The 23,026-nt window shown below is 35.8% G+C and overlaps 1 protein-coding gene across 1 annotated transcript in view; it reads left to right on the top strand.

Moving 5' to 3' along the window:
- The window catches only part of HIF1A (hypoxia inducible factor 1, alpha subunit (basic helix-loop-helix transcription factor)), a 54,796-nt gene extending 32,079 nt beyond the window's left edge, over positions 1–22,717 (top strand). The window contains exons 5-15 of the mRNA XM_014545934.1: positions 3,753–3,865; positions 4,472–4,674; positions 8,722–8,828; positions 9,896–10,043; positions 12,733–12,953; positions 13,623–13,909; positions 15,183–15,305; positions 15,437–15,861; positions 19,681–19,789; positions 20,798–20,924; positions 21,416–22,717. Of these exons, the coding sequence (XP_014401420.1) occupies positions 3,753–3,865; positions 4,472–4,674; positions 8,722–8,828; positions 9,896–10,043; positions 12,733–12,953; positions 13,623–13,909; positions 15,183–15,305; positions 15,437–15,861; positions 19,681–19,789; positions 20,798–20,924; positions 21,416–21,567 (2,015 nt within the window). The 3' untranslated portion in view covers positions 21,568–22,717. The remainder of the gene's footprint in view (positions 1–3,752; positions 3,866–4,471; positions 4,675–8,721; positions 8,829–9,895; positions 10,044–12,732; positions 12,954–13,622; positions 13,910–15,182; positions 15,306–15,436; positions 15,862–19,680; positions 19,790–20,797; positions 20,925–21,415) is intronic.
- Positions 22,718–23,026: the final 309 nt, after the last annotated feature.

Here is a 23,026-nt window from a genome sequence, read left to right as displayed (position 1 = left end):
AACATGATTTATTTCTGGAATTTTCCATTTACTATTTTTGGACCCGAGGTTGACTGTGGGTAAATGAAACTGAAGAAAGCAAAATGCCAGATAAGGAGATGACTGCTGTACTCAGAGCACCCTCTGTCACTGCTCTACTACTTACTCTACAGCCTATCAGGAATCTGCACTTAAAAACTTAACAAGAAAGTTTTTTCATACCTGTGCCCTCTTAAATAGAGTATCCTGATCATAATTTGTAAATTTTCATTGTAGCTTTCATGACTGAAAGTTATAATGAAAATTTGTCTTTATGCTCTGTGGTTGTTCTTTGCAGCTCTCTAATTTAAGTGTATGTTTGTTTGCTTTCTGTATTAAAAATTCTAGTACTTTTGAATAGTTTTTTTAATGGTTTCTTTTTCATCTTATCTCATCTATAATAATAGGTAACCTTTATTCAGAGATTACACTGTGCCAGGACACTGTTCTCTGAATTTATGTGCTTTTTAACTCCTGTATTCCTCACAACAGTCCTGTGAAGATACTGTTATTATTTCTGTTTTACTGAGGAAATTGGGGCACAGAGTTATTGAGTAGTTTGCCCATTACTGGGTGGGTAAATGGTAGAGCATGGCTTAAATTCGGGTGGACTGGCTCTAGAGTTCACACGTTAGAGCTCTTTTCATATTCACCAACTCTCACTACATTCTACTGCCATTTGCCACCTTTGCAGTAGGAGCCCTCTCCTGTCTTTAAATTTCATACTGTGTGTTTACTGTGAACTTGGAAAGCAAATGCTTACTTTTTAGAATTCTATAAAGGAGGAGTAAATAAATGCTAAGCAAAGACCTGTGTGGGTTGTCAATTAATTTAGTATATGAATTCAGGGGATTAGGGTTTCTATTGACTGCTCAGTGCTTCCATCACTAGACCATAAGTGGATGGATATTAGGAAGTCTTGTTTTGATTTGGTAATGTGTTATTCTAAATCAAATATAGTCTGCTTAATATAGTTTAAATATATGTTTTTAACCAAGCGCATAAACATTTTTAAAAATCATTCCTGCCCAAACCGGTTTGGCTCAGTGGATAGAGCATCGGCCTGCGGACTGCAGAGTCCCGGGTTCGATTCCGGTCAAGGGCATGTACCTTGGTTGCGGGCACATCCCCATTGGGGGGGCGTGTGCAGAATGCAGCTGATCGATGTTTCTCTCTCATCGATGTTTCTAACTCTCTATCCCTCTCACCTTCCTCTCTGTAAAAAAAATCAATAAAATACATTTTTTAAGAAAAATCATTCCTAATGCAGTTAATTTTTTATTTGTTTTATTGAGAAACAAAAATGCAGATTTTCACTTTTAGAAAAGAGGGGCTGCTATAGTGCATCACATTTTAATGGTACACTAAGAGCTATTATTGGTGTATTTACACAATGTAGTCCTATTCTTTTTTTATTATTATTGATTTTTGGGAGAGAGAGGAAGAGCGAGAAACCGATTTGTTGTTCCACTTATGAATGCATTCTTTGGTTGATTCTTGTATGTGCCTTGACCAGGGATGGAACCCGCAACCATGGCATATCGGGACAGTTCTGTAGCCAACTGAGCTGCTGGCCAGGGCCAATCCTATTATTCTTTCATTTAAATGTTAAAAAGATTCTTTAGATTTCATAAGATATTATAAAATATGATTTATTTTTTAGAAGGCTGAAAATTTATTTCTTTAGAAATGTTTCTTCCATTAGGAAAATGCTAGTACTTTTCTACTACCTTGGTGTTTAAATTTATCTTCATGTTCTAATTCAACGGCTTTGGGTTTCAAAGGTCAATCCAATTTAAGCTTAGATTATAAAGGACTGAAAATACCCCAAAGAGTTTACATGTGGATCACTGTTGCCACCATCAGCCTCCACACACATCCCTTATACCAGTGATGGCGAACCTATGACATTTTTTTGGTTGATTTTTCTTTGTTAAATGGCATTTAAATATATAAAATAAATATCAAAAGTATAAGTCTTTGTTTTACTATGGTTGCAAATATCAAAATTTCTATATGTGACCTGGCACCAGAGTTAAGTTAGGGTTTTTCAAAATGCTGACACGCCGAGCTCAAAAGGTTCGCCATCACTGCCTTATACCATAACTAAGACCAGTATGGTGTGTGGCATCTTTTTAAAATCCATTCTCAAACACTTCTAAGGAGGGCAAATTAAATCCTTATTTAGGTAAATCCAAATAACTTGTGTTAGCACCAAGACTGCCCTAACTTGCCTAGTTCCATTATCATAAGTCTGAGCTATAACTCCTCTTCTTCTTCTTCAAGAGTCTAACATTCTAGCTAACCCGGTCAAAATTTAAACTTTACTTGTTTCTTTTCCACTTGACACTTTTCTTTCAATATACTAGCCTTAAAAATCTTCAAATCTTAAAATTTCTCTGCTGCCTTACTTCTATCAATTTTTAAGTTTTTATAGGTTCTACCTTTTTATTTATCTTTTGCTATCCTTCTTACTTCTGCTACTGTTCAGTCCCTCATTGCCATCATGTATTCTAATTTTTATACATCCTATATGTTGCTGCTAGATTAATGTTATTTAAGTTCCTGATTGTGCTTCCCACCTCAGAATTTTTTAGAAACTCCATGTTTTATATTTAAGGCTGAATTCATTGTAGCCCTCCAGAGCTACAGCTCTAACCTTCTCTTCTAATTTTGTCTCATTACTCTTTTCTTTATATTGTGGCCAAACTCAACTTTCTAGTACTGGTCCCCAAATGTGCTATTTTCCCCACCTATGTGCTTTTCCTTCTCTTCCTTCTATCTGGAATAATACCCTTCAACTCATCTCTACTTGTCAAAATACTAATGTCTCTTTCTAAGAAGAACTTCCTGATTTCCCCTGGACTAGAAGTTATCTTCTAAGCTCTCTCTATACTTCTTTAAAGCGTTCTTGTAAGTCTTGGGCACTTAACTCTGCATTGTATTGTCATTAACTTCCCTGCATCTAAATGTTTAACTTCTTCAGGAAAGGCAGTGTGTCTTATTCATCTTTGTATTGCCTGCAATATCTAGTCCAGTTCCTGAATAATAAATACTCAATCAGACTGATCAATGAAGATAAGAAATCAAGTTGCTATTTGAGTGTTGTAATCTCATTTTTTAGTTATATGAGGTTTGGAATATGAGTAAATAGACCTGAATTGATTTAATTCCAATTTGGCTTTGAAAAGTCATTTACTTTTTTCCCCCTAGTAACAAGATAGAAATAGTTTCCTGCCTGCTTCATAGAACGATTTAAGGAAAAATCAGATATATAAAAATGTTTATTTGCAATTGAAGAAATTTTCTATTTTAGAAGTTCTGTAAATAATGGAGTACTTATTATAAATTGAACTAATAGATTTAATAAAGGTTTGGAAGAGTTTGCTGAAGTTCCTTTTTGGGGGGTTTGCTTATGCACTGATAGCATAGTTTGCGGACACATTCATACCACATTTATATTTCTTTGCAATTTGACCAACATTACTGGCTTGAATGTGAAATGATTACTGCTATTACTCAACTGTTGATTCCTACCAACTCGGAATCACTGCTGTTACAAATCCAGTACTGACTCAGAGTGTTAGGTTGCTGGATGTGTTGGAGTGGGCAAAGCGAGTGTGACTCTTTTTGTTCATGGTGGGATGTTTAATTGAACAGCTCCCAGGTGTGCTACTCTTACTGTAACAAATTTGCATATTTAAGTTTTAAACTTTATTTCCTGCTTTCCTTAGGCCTTGTGAAAAAGGGTAAAGAGCAAAATACACAGCGAAGCTTTTTTCTCAGAATGAAGTGTACCCTAACTAGCCGGGGGAGAACTATGAACATAAAGTCTGCAACATGGAAGGTAAGTAAAAATGGTTTGTGAGTGGTGATGCACTTGATTTATAGAGAGTTTCATGCATCTTGACATTGCTAGTATTAAGTAGCTTTAGCACTGTGAGGGAAAACCTAGATTTGTTCCTTGGTATTTGCAGGTTTAACATCCAAACTGTACATTAATTTGCCAGTTTGAGGCATAATGTGAATTGACATTGGCTTACTGAGCTAACTTAGTCAGTTGGCTTTGCCAGCCATTCAGAGTTTGAATCTTTATAGAACTCAATTTTTAATTCATTGTTGTATCATTTGTTTTGCTCTGTGTTAAAGCTGTCATTAAAGCAAGAAATAACCATCACACAGCTATGATGACCAGCTGAATGAAAAATCAGCACAGATTTGTTGTATGAAGGAGATTTTTAAAAAGAGTAATTAAACTGTGAGGCCTGAGGTAGTAGGCCAGGGGTGGTGTAGGGAAAACATTTATTGATTTTCAGAAATATAGTTTATCTACTAATGACAGTAAATTTTTACTAATGCTTACTTGCCATATCAGACTCAACTACTTATTGCTGTATTTTGTTTTTTTCTAGCATTGTATATTTAGAAAAAACTGCTTTTTCTTCATACACAGGTACTTCACTGCACAGGACATATTCATGTGTACGATACCAACGGTAACCAGTCTCAGTGTGGGTATAAGAAACCACCTATGACGTGCTTGGTGCTGATTTGTGAACCCATTCCTCATCCATCAAATATTGAAATTCCATTAGATAGCAAGACTTTTCTCAGTCGACACAGCCTGGATATGAAATTTTCTTATTGTGATGAAAGGTAAGTGAGATATAAAATATAACTTGAAAATTTTCATTAATCCACAACTTTTAAAAAACTATTTATTTTATAGTAAAGACTTCTACTAAGCTAAATACCATAATACATCCTAGAACTCAGTAATATTAACTTTGTAGATTAGTTCAGCCACATTGAATACTTACTTTGTACTATGAATACGTTACCATATGCTTTTCAGAAATTATTAAGATGAGGTGTTTTTTTTTTCCTTTAGGGACTCATTAATTTATAGAGAAAATAAATATATTTCAAAGATACACAATACATAATGTGAGGAAGGATCGATTACTTTTGGTTATGGACTAGAAAGAAAAGTATGTGGTCATCTCCTCGCCCTGTGGATTTTTCCTGAGCAGCTTAATCCCTGCCTATGGTTTCTATTGCCATTTCCAAATTTATATTCCTAAATATTTCTATTTAATTACCAATTTAATTTTTTTTCTGGATAGATCCTCTACCATATTGTAAACTAAATCTTTCTATAACTGAACTGCACTACTACTGCCCCAAATAATAACTTCAAAAACTGGCTTTCTTCCTATAATACCTATCATGATTAAATATACCACTGTAGGCACATAACTCCAGCAAAAATTTGGAAGTCATCCTTTTTTTTTTTTACCCTCTTTATACTTAACTAGAAGCCCGTTGCACGAAGATTCGCGCAATAGGCCTTCCTTCCCCTGGCTGCTGGCACCGGTTTTCCTCCGGCCAACCAAGGATATTTATGATCTGGCCTCTGCCCACTTCTCCAGATTAATCAGTAGGAGGGCGAACCCCTTCTGGTGTGTCTCCTACACCTATAGCCAGAGCACTCCCCATGTTTCTATATGTCTCTGTCATAGCATTTATTCTACTGTTACCATTATTTGCCTGCTTGTCCCATTTTTTTTTTTTTTCACTAAAAAATTCTATGGCTAACGGCATAGATTCTGTAGCCAGACTATTAAGTCCTGACTTTACTGCCTTTTTGGGAAATGATCTTGGACTCATTAGTTCAGTTTTTTCAACTTTAGTAACACCTATTTTATAGGTCATTGTGAAGATTATATGAGAAAGCCAGTTTTAAGCATTTAGCCATAATGTAGTTAAGAATGCCTCACCCCATTGGACAAGGAAATGTTAAGAGTGCTGGCTTTGGAATCACATAATCCTGGATTCAGTCCTGGCCTGCAGCTCTGGTACTTACAGTGTAGCCTTGGTCTTAGAACTGAACTGTTCTAAATCTCATGTTTCTTAGCTAAAATGAGGGTCATACTTCAAAAGGCTGTTACTAGGATCAAAAGAGTTTGTTGAGTGCCTAGCACACATAATGAGTGCTTCACAAACTCTGGTGTCAACTTTTTAAGAAAAATGAAGATAGAGCTAAGAAGTATTTTATGGCATTTACTGGCAGTATTCATGTGAATGTATGATAGAACAGAAATGCCCTCCTTTTTTGAGGAATTATTTTTTATTTTTTGAATTTAGTAACAAAGTGTAGGGGTAGGCTGGGAAAAAGGAAAGTGATGAAGCTAGAAAGAGAAAGGTTATTTCAGAAAATTAATAAAATGATCATGACAGAGGAGTAAAGACAGCCAGTTTAGAATTCAGCGAAGTAAGGTTTTGAGTTTAACTAGTTATTTTTCTGCTTAGAGTTCTTTGTAGGAACTTCACATCTCTAACCCCTAAGAACAAAGATAAAAAATTGTAAAATCTAACACATCAAACTTCTCACATCTAAAATATCCCGTAAATAGCTTTTATTTACTATACAGATTTCCACTTACAATCATTCAACATGTTAATTTGAGCACCTACTATGTGCATGACACTGTAACTGGCACTAAAGTAGAAATGAAGATTAACAGTTCTGCCCTCCAGACACTTACAGTGAATAAGTGGTACACTGAATAGTTGTTTTAGATCACAGGTTTTTAGTCCATTAAAAATACTTTTATCAGATTTTCTGGATTACTCCTCTCCTTTTTGGTACAGAATATAAGGTTTGTAATTCTCTAAAGTTCACTTTTTACCTTTCTTCCTCCAATATGAAAAAAATTGGCCTTCTAGGGAAATATTTACTAGTATGTTTTGACATCTTGCATCCCTAGTGGTAGACATATCTCAACTCAGATTGAGAAGCACTGATTGACATCTGATTAAATCAGAGTTTATTAACATAATATACAAGACCCTCATTAATCTGATTCTCCTACCTACTTTTCTGGCCTCATCTCTTTCTGCTTGCCCCCTCTAACCACACCAGTCTTTGTTCGCTATACAGTGCCAAGCATTTTCTCATCTCTGTCTTTGCTTGTGGTGTATCTTCTTCCTGAAGTGGTTTTGTTCTCTCTTTGACTCTTCTATACTCAACTCATAAATCTCCTATAGAAAGCATCCTTTATCCCACCATTCCTTCTTGTGGGTAAGGGTGGTGTCTCTGATTCCTATGCTTACCACATTATTAAGTAGTATGGTAAGTGTACTAGAAGATTAGCTGCATGTTGAATTTTCAGGGTGGTGTCTCTGATTCCTATGCTTACCACATTATTCTTAAGTAGTATGGTAAGTGTACTAGAAGATTAGCCACATGTTGAATTTTGTCTTTCCATTTCATACCTAGAACAGTGCCAGGCATACAGACATATAAAGGTATAAATAATGAAAAAATTAATTTCATGGGAATATTATTTAAACATACTAGTATAAGCTACAGAAGACCAATTAAAATTATTTTCAAAGCATAATTTAAAGAAAGAAGGCTGTTGTGGGTTTTTTTAAAACAATGGTTTCCTTTGAAATGCTGCCACCTAGTGTAGACATGTTTAGGGAGGTCCCTTTGTAAAGAATTTTGGATTTTGGCTTGAGTTGGCTTAATTTTTGTTTTGTTTTGTTTTGTTTACAAATCACCTTTCTGTTTGTTTGTTTGTTTGTTTGTTTTGGAATAAATTACAACAGATCTTTCCTTAAAGTGTGAAAAAACAACAGTATTATTTTTACACATTTCTTAGGAGAAGAATATCTTCCCTGTGTGCTTTCTGTAATTAAAATTGAGGTGTGATTTCATTTGGGGGGGTGGTATTTTTGGACACATTAATATTGTTATGGAACCTCTGTTTACACCTCAGAAAGTCCCTTGAAATCTAAACTCTGAGAAATAAAGCTTACCTCATGTTTTGCTTTCAGAAAAGAAGAGAACATTTCTCTTCTAAGAAGTGCTAAGAAGAGCTTTCTCTTTCCCATGAAAAGGGTTCCATTTCAGACTGTGGTTACAGAGAATAGTAAGATTTAGTCTCTGTCCTAAAGGAACTGCCAGAAAATCGGAAGGATTTTGTTCTAGTCATCTTGCAGTTTGATAGCATTGTTTCATCTGAAATGAATTCCTGTGATTTTATGTAATTAATTTCCAAAATGAAGTACAAGAGCGTCTTCTAAAACCAACATAATAGGTTTTCCTTTATTCCCATTTAATGTAGATACTCTTTGGTTAATGATACTGAAATTTTGTAGTGGATATTGATCCCCCAAAATGAAGCCTTGCCTAGTGGACCTTTTTTATGAAGAATGTGATTGTGTGTACACACACACACACACACACACACACATAGGAATCTGACTTTTTGGCAAGATAGTGTTCTGGATTTAATCTATATATTTTAAATTAAGTGTTAGTAACTACCTTTATGACATTTGCCATTTAATTTTGCAGTACTTCATATCTATTTATTAATAACCTGTCTTGTTACCAAAAGTATATACAATACAATGTGATAAAACTAGGTAACGTGTTTGAATGAAAGGGATTAAAGGGTTAGATAACAGGGTGAATCCAGAGAACTTAAAAGAAACAGATGGTGCCATATTTATTAACTGCAGAGTTACTAAAGATGAGATGTAAATTTATTTTCGGCAAAGGAAAATGCTCTTTTTTTAAAAAAAATTCATTTGTTCATAAGATTAATGCATATTCATTACCGTAAAGAAGGAAAGTTTTTCATTATCAGTTAATTTCTCTTTTTTCTTATTATATTTTTTATTTAACAGAATTACTGAATTAATGGGATATGAACCAGAAGAACTTTTGGGCCGCTCAATTTATGAATATTATCATGCTTTGGACTCTGATCATCTGACCAAAACTCATCATGATAGTAAGCACAATGGAGTAACTCATTGATATTCTCTTTTAACTCTTTTCAGTCTCTACTTTTTGGTCATACAGCTACGTACATTTAACTTTTTGGTTAATATTAACCAGTCTTTCTAGATATATCTTAACAAAACTCTTCCTAAAGGATCTTAACCATTAAATCTATGCTTTATATTTGTTCAAGCAATACTAGTTAAAGCAGAATCATTTGATATCTAAAACTTCCCAGGTGTTTTAAATACAAAGGCTCAAAAAATATATTGCAGGATATTGTAGCATCATTTTCAGAATTCATACAAAGCATTCAGAAAATAATTGTGCGGTGAAGTGAATTGTTTAGTGAAGTGAAGGTGATTAACAGCATGTACTAGTGGTAATAAGTACCCTGGACATAAGATACATTTTTCAATTTTACTCAAACATTATTTAAATATCCCACGATAAGTAAAACTTTGGAATTTTTCATTTGCCTGTTGAATCTGTACCTGAAAATGACTTCCCAGTATGATTGGGGATGCCTGAATGTCACTGAATGTTATTAGTCATGAACTACCAAATGGCCACCAGTATTCATGATAATAATCATCTTTACTATTTCTCTAGTACTTTCTCCCAAATCAGTAATTAAGATTCCCTAAAGTGCCAAAGACTTCAGCATATCAATTGAGATTCAAATATGCTAGCATAGCTATTTGAAGCATCTTTGGTTCTCTGGAAACTATAGCGGGGATTTAAGAAAATAAGAGCAATACTTCTTTCTTGAATGTTCTTGCTAGAGATTATTATTCATTCTCTAGTCAGTAAAGGAATTTTAGTCACTGTTGTCCCTCATTTCTGGCTTTGATTTTATTTAAAGTGACAGGAATTTATTTTGGGTGTTAGAAGAGTAAAATTGGTTACATTTTCAGCTATGCTGGGGCTTTTTCTCTTTCAATTTAAACAATTACAACTGATTCCATTAATGTAAACATCTCTCCTTTTCTAAAACAACGATCAACATTTAGCATCCATTTGAGTGACAGTTCAGTTGTTATTTTCTCCGCATGACTCTTTCCATTTTACTCCTAGTGTTTACTAAAGGACAAGTAACCACAGGACAGTACAGGATGCTTGCCAAAAGAGGTGGTTATGTCTGGGTTGAAACTCAAGCAACTGTCATATATAACACTAAGAACTCTCAACCACAATGCATTGTCTGCGTAAATTTTGTTGTGAGGTAAGCTTGGAAAATAAATATTTTGGGAAAATAAGTAATAACTCTTTTTGGATACTCTACTTTTAAAGGGAGAAAAGGTTTTCAACATTAACTGAATTTTATTTTCTCATTTCTACCTAGTTAGGTTTTCAGTACTCTAATCTGTGTTTCCAGGCCAGCTTTTCTACAGTGATTCCACTACTACCAAAAGCTGTCTATCCCCATTCTTTTCACTCCCATTTTTTAAAAGACCTTAAAAAAATACCAGATCTATGGATTAGTTTGTTCTAGTCATACAGCTGTCAGCATGTATTATCTCACAACAGCTATGTTATTTTTGTAGGAACAATACTGGCCTTGGAATAGTTAGGTTTGTGTCGTAGCTCTGTCATTTCTCCATAAACTTGGGAAAGTCTCATTTCTCTGAATTTCATTCATATTTGAGAGATGATAATACTTAATTCAAAAGGTTATATGAGAACTAAATTAAATTCTATGTGAGATTACTATAAAAGGCTGTATAATGTGATACATGGTTCTTGAATATTCTTGAGTTGTTCCCTTAGCTGATGGGCTTGTGAATGTTATAGATATCATAAACGAATCTTTCATTTGATCAATTTCAGTAGGCAAATGTCCCCAGTTAGTCCATCTTCCACATTACCACCACGCTGGTTTTTCTTGCATGTATATACCTGCTCATCTCATTTTCTTTAGAATTGTTTTAAAGATCCCCTGGTCACCTCCATGATAAAGCCTCACCTACTTGCAGAGCATCATTTCTTGTCATTATCTCCTTACGCCCATGCTTTCATAATTGCAGCCCTCTTTCTAACATCTATGGCTAGGAAGACTTTGGTCATTTGTTTTTATTTTTGCCAATTCTGACACCATCCTTTAATGTTTTAATATTAGTGCCAAAGAGTTTTGGTGACTTTCCCATTACATAAGAATCAATTACTTGGAATGCCCTTTCCCCCCCTCATCTCAGTCTACCTAACAAATACTATTTGAGTCCAAGTTTCAGCTTGTGGGCCCCTCTCTGAAGCAAGCCTTCTCCATTTTAGCAATCATTACTTTGTTTGCACATTTACTTTCACACTGGTCTATAAAACTTGAGGGAAAGGGTTGGGTGTTCTATAAACTTGAAGGAAAGGGTTGGCTCAAGCATGTCAAACTTGCGGGCCACGAGCCGCATGCGGCCCACAATGAATATTTTTGCGGCCCAGCCAATATAATGGTATGTAAGAAACATTTCTTTAAAAATGTTGTAACTTAATTTTTACAATATCCTGTTATACATAACTAGAGGCCCGGTGCACAAAATTCACACATGGGTAGGGTCTCTAGTCCTGGCTGGTGATCAGGGCTGAATCAGGGCCTTCTGGCTGCCGGCTGGGGCCTTCCTTTATTCCGCGCTGCCCCCTGGTGGTCAGCGCTCATCATAGCGAGTAATCAAACTACCCGTCTCCCGATCAAACTCCCGAAGGGACACTCTGCATATTAGCCTTTTGTGTGTGTGTGTGTGTGTGTGTGTGTGTTGTTCAAGCAATACTAGTTAAAGCAGATTGCCATCATTAGTCTCTTGTACTGACTTGTTTGGTATGCGCAACAGGAAATATTTTGCTTTTCGTGATTGATTTTTTACAGAGAGGAAGGGAGAGGGATAGAGAGTTAGAAACATCGATGAGAGAGAAACATCGATCAGCTGCCTCCTGCACACCCCCTACTGGGGATTTGCCCGCAACCAAGGTACATGCCCTTGACCAGAATCGAACCTGGGACCTTTCAGTCTGCAGGCCAACGCTCTATCCACTGAGCCAAACAGGTTACGGCAAAATAGGTTTATTTGTGTTACACTTATTGATTTGTGCAGTTATTCAGTGTCTGGTAAGTTTATGTTCAAGAAAAAATAATTTTTATTAAAATGTTCTATTATTTTATGTTAACAATTATTCTTTTATTTCAGCCCTTTGTATTCAGCATGTCTTTATCGAAATAAACCTATGTTTCTATGAAAATTTAAGGTTTTGTTTTTTGCGGCCTGCATAAACTTAAACCTTGTTTATTTGGCCCGTGTTAGCCTTTGAGTTTGACATGCGTGGGTTGGATATTTTATTTTTGTATCAGTTTATTTCACATAGTAAATACTATTTGTTGATGAAAGGAGCAATAACATTTATATTTAAACCAAATGAATATGGAGCTATTATCTCTTTCCAACTCTACCCCCACAGATGATATCACCATATCATTTTCCTACCCCTAAAGAAAATATGGCACCCCTCTTAGAAAGAAAGACCTGAGTCATTTACCTATATATCTTTATATTCTAGGACCGTCCTATTGCCAAAGAATTCTTCTGTGCCAATTTCATTATATGAGTCAACATAAAAATTGGGAAGGTCTATTTATGTCTTTTATGTACTTGACTGTTACATTTCTTTGTCACCACCACTCTTCCCAAAAGGATAGCTGAAGTTTCTTAATTGAAATTAGTCAAATATTTGAATTATCTTATACTGTGAATTTTAATAGGTCTTTATTTCATATTGGTATTTTAACCCTAAATGAATGAGAGATTAGGTCACAAGATCTTAAAATGTTCCTTTTCATAAAGGAGAATTTTTTAAGAGATAAGAGTCCCTTTTCCTCTACCCCCATTGTGTCAACTGCTCATTTAAGAATTACTGATCTCTCTTTTTGACAGTGGTATTATTCAGCACGACTTGATCTTCTCCCTTCAACAAACAGAATGTGTCCTCAAACCAGTTGAATCTTCAGATATGAAAATGACTCAGCTATTCACCAAAGTTGAATCAGAAGATACAAGTAGCCTCTTTGATAAACTTAAGAAGGAACCTGATGCTTTAACTTTGCTGGCCCCAGCAGCTGGAGACACAATCATATCTTTAGATTTTGGCAGCAATGGTGGGTCTTTAGTTAGTTTGTTAATTGCCTAAATTGTGTCTGCTGATGCAAGCCCATTTTAACTGAACTTGATGCTAACATACTTTGTTGGTAATCATTTGGACGTCATGGTCTTATATATTTCATTTTTCATAGTCTTCTTAAAAGTATTTGCTTAAACATTTTGCCTCTGTAATTTCTCAGCATTCCTGTTTTTGTCACATTGTTAGAAATTGTGCTTCAAAGTGTCCTTAAGGTATTTCTTCTCCCCACTTTAATTTTTCTCAGCTACTCTTCTATTTCTATATTCTGTCATATTTTCTCCACGATTTAGCAAAATTATATAGCAATTGGTATAGTTGCATTAAAGGATAAATAAGCAGTCATACCAATATCAAACATTAAAAATGAAAATTGTAATTTCAAACTAGGGTAAATTTTAATGAAGAAATGGTTGGAATTACTGGGTTTTTTATGTCATGTAGATTAATAGGAGTTGTCAGTAGTGGGTTAGAAAGATAATTCAGACTTATGGTTATACCATAGTATCTGTAAACTTTCTGATTAAGGAAAATTGGCTAACGTTTTTGTTGTTTGAGCGAACTAGACAAACCTTTGGTAAAAGGGGACATACTCTATATACGTTAAAATCTAGATATTCTTTAAATGGATTTTTTTTTCCCCCTACAGACACAGAAACTGATGACCAACAACTTGAGGAAGTTCCATTATATAATGATGTAATGCTCCCCTCATCTAATGAAAAATTACAGAGTATAAATTTGGCAATGTCTCCATTACCTGCCTCTGAAACTCCAGAGCCACTTCGAAGTAGTGCCGACCCTGCACTCAATGAGGAAGTTGCATTAAAATTAGAACCAAATCCAGAGTCATTGGAACTTTCTTTTACCATGCCCCAGATTCAAGATCAGCCCGCTAGTCCTTCTGATGGAAGTACTAGACAAAGTTCGCCTGAGGTAGGTGTTGTGATGTAATAAAAAAAGGATAAATTTCAGATTTTAATGTTCAGGAAAGAATGTATTTGTAGATTTTATTCAAACTTTAATTTGAACCACATGTCATGGATTTTGTTTTTGTGCATTTTAGCACTTTAAAATTACTGCAGTAATTGTTAAGAGCTTGACTTGGACCTCAGTGGAACATGGGAAAGAACTGGCTTAACAGAAATCTAAAGGAAAAACTTAGGTTGCTCCTCTATATCAATAAGACAAAAATAAAAACCTTGAATTTAGACATCCACAGAGAAAAAACTGTTTGTGCCTATGATAGGTCTAAGCCCATACATATTAACCATTGAGTTGGAGAATTGTCCAGCAGCAAAAGGCTTAAAAGCGAAAGGACCCTAAGCTCTGCCCAGTTTAGTACAGTTTCCATTACTATTTTGAAATTTTCGGTAAGTATAACATGAAAATACCGAATCTAACATAGAGTAAATACGTAATAGCTGTTTTTTATGCAAGTTCTCTCACAATAGAAGTTCTTTTTAAGGGCAAGGTTGGGCTAAGACTAAAGGTATCACATAGGGCTCTATTTCTAAATCTAGAGTGCTTCAACTTTAGAGCTTCCTGTATCTAAAAATATGCTCAAGAGTTGGGTAACAGATCTGAATATGATGACTTGATAAATGAGGCATAAATAAGTTTTAATAGGTGGTAAATAATTTCATATTAAGTATTTATGGAATCAAAACTGGCAAGCTAAAAGTAGGAGATTTGACATCTCATAGCCTTCTGGAGAACACATCCTAATCTCTGGTTACACAGCACTGCAATACTGTGACAATTGATCTGATAACCAAGATGGCTACTAAGTGACTAATGGATAGGTAGTGTATATAGTGTGGATATGCTGGACAAAGGGATGATTCATGTCCATGGCAGGACATAGTGGGACAGTGCAAAATTTCATTACACTCAGAACAATGCAAAATTTAAAACTTACCAATTGCTTACTTTTGGGATTTCACATTTAATGTTTTCAGACCTGAGTTGTCCACAGGTAACTGAGAAACTGCAGAAAGTGAAACCTCAGATAAGGGGAAGCTATTGTATTAGCAAAAATTGTTAAAAGTGTAAGCTCAAAAATTTAACTTTTCACTAGTTAGATGAAATTTGATAGAACAAATGGACTTTGTTGTGTATTGTCTGAGATCTGGTTGGAGAATTCTAACAACTAGCAAAACACAGAGGCTTATTCTGGGAAAGTGAATACATTTAATTCCTTTTACAGCCTACCAGTCCCAGTGAGTATTGTTTTGATGTTGATAGTGATATGGTCAATGAATTCAAGTTGGAATTGGTTGAGAAACTTTTTGCTGAAGACACGGAAGCAAAGAATCCATTTTCTACTCAGGTATATGAATTTGTTTATTACATTTTACATTAATCTTTATTAAATTTTTAGTCTAATGACTTTGAGTTTAACTTGTTTTTCTTTTGTAAGATGCGGCCATTGTAAAAACTCATACATTTGTTGTTTTATAGGACACTGATTTAGACTTGGAGATGTTAGCTCCTTATATCCCAATGGATGATGACTTCCAGTTACGTTCCTTTGATCAGTTGTCACCATTGGAAAGCAGTTCTACAAGCCCTCAAAGTGCGAGCACAGTTACAGTATTCCAGCTGACTCAAATGGAAGAACCACCTGTTACCACCACCACTACCACTGCCACCACTGATGAATTAAAAACACTCACAAAAGATGGTATGGAAGACATTAAAATATTGATTGCATCTCCATCTCCTACCCACGTACCTAAAGAAACTTCTAGTACCACAACATCACCATATAGTGATAATCGAAGTCGGACAGCCTCACCAAACAGAGCAGGAAAAGGAGTTATAGAACAGACAGAAAAATCTCATCCAAGAAGCCCTAACGTGTTATCTATCACTTTGAGTCAAAGGTATTTATTTATGTGTAACATTAAAGTTATAGTTCTTTTATTTTTTAGAAAATGTGTATGATGGTAAATTATTTCTAAATGTAGCAAACTTTATGATGTAATATGCTTTAAAGTACATAAAATTGATATACAAATTTTGAACTTAGAACAAGCACTCTAGGAACTATTTCTAAATTAGTTTATGTATTTATTTTCTCTAAAAGAGTCATATCACCTATCTAAATGTAGGGTCTTCTAATACCTCTAAAAATAAAATCTAGCCAGTAAGTTCTGTAAATGTACAAAAACTGGCTTGGTGTGTGTGTGTATTGATTTTAGAGAGGAAGGGAGAGGGAGAGAGAAATAGAAACATCAATGATGAGAGAGTATCATTGATCAGCTACCTCCTGCACACCCCCTACTAGGGATCAAGCCCACATCCTGAGCATATGCCCTTGACCATAATTGAACCCAGGACCTTCCAGTCCATAGTCCAACACTCTATCCACTGAGCCAAACCAACTAGGGCTGGCTTGGTTTCTTATGGTTGGTTAAATCAGGCTAGTTTATTCTCACTGCTTCTGTTTCATGGAGCACTTTTTTAGCTTACCTGAAAAAAGTCCTTCCTACTTCAGGGTATTTCCAATTCCACAGTGAGCCTGAAGGTCTTCAATCCTCAGTATTCAGTATAGATATTTATAAGACTTCTTTTTAAATTTTATGTATAGTTATAATTGTTTTTATTTTTTAAAAATGCATTTTCACTGATTTCAGAGATGAAGGGAGAGAGCGAAAGAGAAATATCGATGAGAATCATTGATTGGCTGCCTCCTGCACACCCACACTAGGGACTGAGCCTGCAACCAGGCATGTGCCCTGATCAGGAATCAAACCGTGATCTCCTAGTTCATAGGTCAACGCTCAACCACTAAGCCACACCACTGGGCATATTTTTCATTACTTATTTATAGAACATTACATTTTATAGGTTAAATAGGGTTTTAAGAGCTACAGCAGGAATCTAAGCCTGATTTTATGACATTGTTTCTGTGGAGTAAATTTAAGCAAATATCTGGACACCAAACACATTTTAAGTTATACTTTATGTATATAATTTGTAATGGGATTTAACATGTTTTAAATTTAAAGCTCTAGTTACAGGAAATAAGTTTTAGCTAGTCAGTGGGGCAGTGTGTGTAGGAGAAAAATGATTCTTTTTCTACTGTGCCTAGACTGATCCAGATATCAGTAGCAATGGGGAAAGGCACTGCCATAGCGAGGGCTCATAGCATATTGCTTCTGCCTTGAATCAATGCTTTCTTTGATCTAGAGTGCTGGGAGAGGCCTTTTCCTAGACATAAGAAAAGATCTTGGAGCTTTAGATATAAAAAGGAGCATTTTACATTACTTTATAAATTACTATGTTAACCAACTGACTTTAAATTCCAAGTTCCACTAGGGCAGTGGTCGCCAACCTTGTGGGTCCGCAGACCACTGGTTGGTGACCGCTGCTTTAGGGCAATGACAGTGTCTTTGTTGACATTTTAGTGGTATTAATACTTAATTCAGTCCCTATTGTGTAGTAGCTATACAATGAATGGTTATTGTGTGGTCAGATGAATGAATATCCTCTATAATAATAAAAGCATAATATGCTAATTAGACCGGATAGCCAAAAGTCCTTCCGGACAAAGCCGTGGTGGCTGGCAGCAGCAGCAGCAGCAGGGTAATGGGGGCGGCACCTTCCCCTAATTGGCCTGGTTGCCTCCAGCAGAGGGAGGCCAGAGGCGGCGGCGGGGTGATGGGGGCGGCACCTTCCCCTGATCCACTCGGTCGCCTCCTGCAGAGGGAGGCCAGACTACGGCTTAGGCGGGGAGCAGGCCTAAGCCATCAGTAGGACATCCCCTGAGGGTTCCTGGATGTGAGAGGGGGCAGGCCGTGCATGAATTTTCATGCACCGGGCCTCTAGTAGTAATATAATGGTGATGACAATGACCTTTTTACAGTTTACTAGTAGCTACAGGAAACTATGAATATTCAGTTTTCTGAACAACTATATAGTTGTCAAAACCAAAGTCTTAGTATCAAATCACGTTAGCAATTTTTTTTTTACATTAGTTCCACTATAGTATGCACTAAATACCTTACGAGATGAATTTTATAAACTATAGGGGCTTTTTCGTTACTATTTCTCTAGGTAGTTATTTGCAAAATCAAAGTGCTATACTAAGTCAGACAGCTTTATAGCAAAGATTAAAGATAACCATTAAAAGTACTGCTATTGCCCTTGCCGGTGTGGCTCAGTTGGTTGGAGCATTGTTCCATACACCAAAAGGTGATGATGTTTTTCTCTCACATGGATATTTCCCGTTCTCTCTCCCTCCCCCTCCCTCCCTTCCTCTATCTAAAATCATTTTTTTAAAAAGTACTACTGAGGTGATATTTACACTATACACTGAATTATACATCATAAAGATAATATAGTTATGTAAGAATTTTAAAACCTGCCTGTCTGTATATTGGACATTTTACAAAACTGCATGTAGGAAGGAGTTAGGCAGCGGTTCTCAACCTGTGGGTCGAGACCATCGGAAAACACATATAGCATATCAGATATTTACATTACGATTCATAACAGTAGCAAAATTACAGTTATGAAGTAGCAACGAAAGTAATTTTATGGTTGGGGGTCACCACAACATGAGGAACTGTATTAAAAGGTCGCGGCATTAGGAAGGTTGAGAACCACTGAGTTAGAGTAATATACATTGAGTGGCCAGATTATTATGATGGGCCAGATTATTATGACCACCCCATCAGTACTTCATTGACACTTCCAAAAATACTGAATATTGAAAACTTCCTAAGAAAATACTCTCAAGGTTTTATTATTATTATTATTATTATTATTTGCATAACTAATTCATTTCATTGTACTGATGGGGTGGTCATAATAATCTGGCCACTCAGTGTGTTACCTGCCCATATACATTCTCAACTATATGTGAAACAGAGCAAGGAGCCATTTATGATTAATGTATTGATGGGGAAGTTCTTGAGAAGACAAAGTAGCTATGATAAAATTGATGTATTTGACCCACCAAGTAGTTCTTCACTATTTAATATTAATTTTAGATGCAGGTTTGATAACATATCAATACTGGAGGCAAATTGACTTAGTAGGAAGATCACTGGGAGGGCATGGATCTAAAGAGATCTAGAATGTACTTCCATATCCACAACTAATTAGCAGTGGGACTTTGAGATATTTACCTAATGGGCCTCAGGTTTCTCATTTATAAAATGGGTATTATATATATATATGTTACTATCTTTGGGATTGGAGTGAAATTAAAATGAACTAATGAACATGAAATGTTTTATGAACTGAAAATGCTATGCAAGTGTGAAATTAATTTTTTATCACAGTAGTCCCGAGATTATCTGAATTATATTAGATGGAATGAAAGGCCAATATTTAAGTTTTTAACTTATAAAGATATCAATCTAGTTCACTTCTATTAATAGAAAAATGCAAATTTTAGGATATTTTGTTCTGAAAATTCAGCTTCAGCGTTGAGCGTCTGCCCCCTGGTGGTCAGTGTGCTCCCACAGCCAACCTCCCTCTGCTGGCCAACCTCCCATGGTCCCTTCCCCCAGCCAGCTGGCCCCTATTGACCCCAATCGGCCCCAATTGTCAGCCAGGCCAGGAGACCCCATCCGTGCACAAATATGTGCACCAGGCCTCTAGTATAAATATATTTTGTTGAAAAAAGCTACTTGGATAGTTCTAAAAAATAATAAAACAACCACATTTTTATTTAAATTTTTTTCTTTCAGAACTACTGTTCCTGAGGAAGAACTAAATCCAAAGATACTAGCTTTGCAGAATGCTCAAAGAAAACGAAAAATAGAACATGATGGTTCACTTTTTCAAGCAGTAGGAATTGTAAGTGTAAGAGTATGTGTTTGCCTTTTCTAGTCTAGCTAATGTTCTCTTTATAAGTTACATCTGTAGTAATAATAGAGGGATATGCAAATTGGTTGAGACACCCTCATGAAACAACTGAACAGCAGGCTGCATGGGGCGACCAGGCCAGCGGGGGGGTTGGGGGGAGTTAGGGGCAACCAGGCCGGAGGGGGCGGTGGGCAGTTGAGGGTGACCAGGCTGGCAGGCAGAGGCAGTTAGGGATGATTAGGCTGGGCGATCAGGCAGGCAGGTAGAGTGGTTAGGGGCGATCGGGCAGGCAGGCCAGTGGTTAGGAGCCAGCGGTCCTGGATTGGGGGAGGGATGTCCGATTGCGCCCCCTGGGATCGGGCCTAAACTGGCAGTCAGACATCCCCTGAGGGGTCCCGGAATGGAGAGGGTGCAGGCTGGGCTGAGGGGACACCCCCACACACGCCCCATGCACGAATTTCAGCACCGGGCCTCTAGTATATAGATAATTCCTTGTTTCTTCTAAATACTAAAGTTGTATTTTTAGAATTAAACATTGGTCTTTTTTTTACTTTATACACACTTTCTTAAAAACAAAGACAATGAATACATTCTCAGTGTAAAAATTTCAGATAATACAGATGTATTTTGAGTAAAATGTGATGTTCTCCCCTTATTCCACCCAACATCACCACCAGTCTTGTTCTCTTCCCTTTAGTTAATTTCCCCTTCTTATTCCCAAAACACAATAGTTTTGTTAAGTCAATGTTCTTGTAACCCATACCGATATTTTAAGATTAACTGGAAAGAATTTATAGAGAAGTTGTTAGCCATAATGTGTGGCAAATAAATGTCTTGATCATTTAGTAGTGGTAAGAGAAAGAATTAAGAACAATTTGGGGCAGTATTTGATTTAAGAAGCCTGCCTTCTCCATGTTATTAAACTTTCATTGATATCAAAGTTTTTGATTTTTTTAAAAACTGAACGTAGTAAAATTGAAATAACTTTCCTCTTTTTAGGGAACATTATTACAGCAGCCAGATGATCGTGCAACTACCACGTCACTTTCTTGGAAACGTGTAAAAGGATGCAAATCTAATGAACAGAATGGAATGGAGCAAAAGACTATTATTTTAATACCCTCTGGTTAGTTTATTCTTTTTGTCCTGAATATCAATAGGAGAATTATATGGCTTTTTATTTAAGAGCTTTGTTCTAAGTGAGAGTGGTTTTCATTCCTTAGCAAGATTAAAAACTAAGGTAGCATTTTACCTAATGTCTGTAACGGCTATTTCAAGATGGAACTTTATTTTTTTAGTAATTATCTTTGATATGTCTATGTATTATTAATATTGAATAGAAGCTAAACCTTGTAAATGTTTATGCCTTTTTCTAAATTGATTTAGCACTCCTTTGTCCTTCCTTGTATCCTGTGAACATTTCTGACATAGCACCAGTAACACTTGATTGCACTTATTTGTTTACATACCAATGGTTTACAGTTTTACACCATAGACTAAAAACCCTTCCAGAAAGAGTTTATTTGCCTTATTTTCCCAATGCTTATCGCATAGTGGGTGTTTAATAATAACCATTGACTAGATGAATGAATACTTAGATATCTCTTTGTTTTCCAGACTTAGCATGTAGACTCCTCGGGCAATCAATGGATGAGAGTGGATTACCACAGCTGACCAGTTATGATTGTGAAGTTAATGCTCCTATACAAGGCAGCAGAAACCTACTGCAGGGTGAAGAATTACTCAGAGCGCTGGATCAAGTTAACTGAGCTTTTTCATAATCTCATTCCCTTATTTTGGACACTGGTGGCTCATTACCTAAAGCAGTCTATTTATATTTTCTATATCTAATTTTAGAAGCCTGGCTACAATACTGCACAAACTCTGTTAGTTCAGTTTTGATCCCTTTACTTAATTTACATTAATGCCAGATCACAGACAGCACATTTTCACAGTTCTTTGGTATTTAAACCATTGCATTGCAGTAGCATCATTTTTAAAATGCACCTTTTTATTTATTTATTTTGGGCTAGGGACCTAGTTTGTCCCTTATCGAATTATTTTTAATAAGATGCCAATTTAATCTTTTAAGAAGGCGGTAACCTTTCATCATGATCAGCTTGAAAAATTTTTACTCAGTTTTTCACATTTGCATAAACAATAGTGATTTGCCAGCAGTACATGGTAGCCTCAATTGCACAATATATTTTCTTAAAAAATACCAGCAGTTACTCATGCAATATATACTGCATTTATAAAACTAGTTTTTAAGAAGAACTTGTTTTTGGCCTATGAAATTGTTAAACCTGGAACATGACATTGTTAATCATATAATGATTCTTAAATGCTTGTATGGTTTATTATTAAATGGGTAAAGCCATTTACATGATATAGAAAGATACATATATCTGGAAGGTATGTGGCATTTATTTGGATAAAATTCTCAATTCAGAGAAATGAATTTGATGTTTGTATAGTCACTTTGCCAGCTCAATAAAAAAACAATACCCTATCTGTAGTTGTGGAAATTTATGCTAATATTGTGTAATTGATATTAAACCTAAATGTTCTGCCCACCCTGTTGGTATAAAGATGTTTTGAGCAGATTGTGTACAAACAAAAACAAAATCATGCTTTGTTAGCAAAATTGCCTAGTATGTTAATTTGCTCAAAATTTGATGTTTGGTTTTATGCACTTTGTCGCGATTAACATCCTTCTGTTTTCATATAGATTTCAATAATTGAGTGATTTTAGAGGTATTATTTTAGAAATATATAGTTGTCACAGTAAATATCTTGTTTTTCTATGTGCATTGTACAAAATTTTCATTCCTTTTGCTCTTTGTGGTTGGATCTAACACTAACTGTATTGTTTTGTTACTTCAAATAAACATCTTCTGTGGACCAGGCCCTCCTTGATCAGCTTTTATGTTAATGTTTATTTCAATACCTCCAACTCCTAAAATTGCCAATAATTTAAGTATTTTATGAAGATTACATTGGCATGGATTGGTTATTTCAAGTAAAATCTATAATAATAAAAGCATAATATGCTAATTAGACCAGACGTCCTTCCAGACAACCTTCCAGATGAAGCCAGGGCTGTGAGGGAAGCCCAGGTCCTGGGTACCAGAGGGAAGCCAGTGCCAGCAGCCAGGGGAAGGAAGGCCTACTGTTACACGAATTTCATGCATCAGGCCTCTAGTAATTTTAATATGAATGGGATGG

Source organism: Myotis brandtii, unplaced genomic scaffold, assembly GCF_000412655.1.
Source record: "Myotis brandtii unplaced genomic scaffold, ASM41265v1 scaffold423, whole genome shotgun sequence".
Taxonomy (NCBI): domain Eukaryota; kingdom Metazoa; phylum Chordata; class Mammalia; order Chiroptera; family Vespertilionidae; genus Myotis; species Myotis brandtii.
This window is presented reverse-complemented; position numbering and strand designations above follow the sequence as displayed.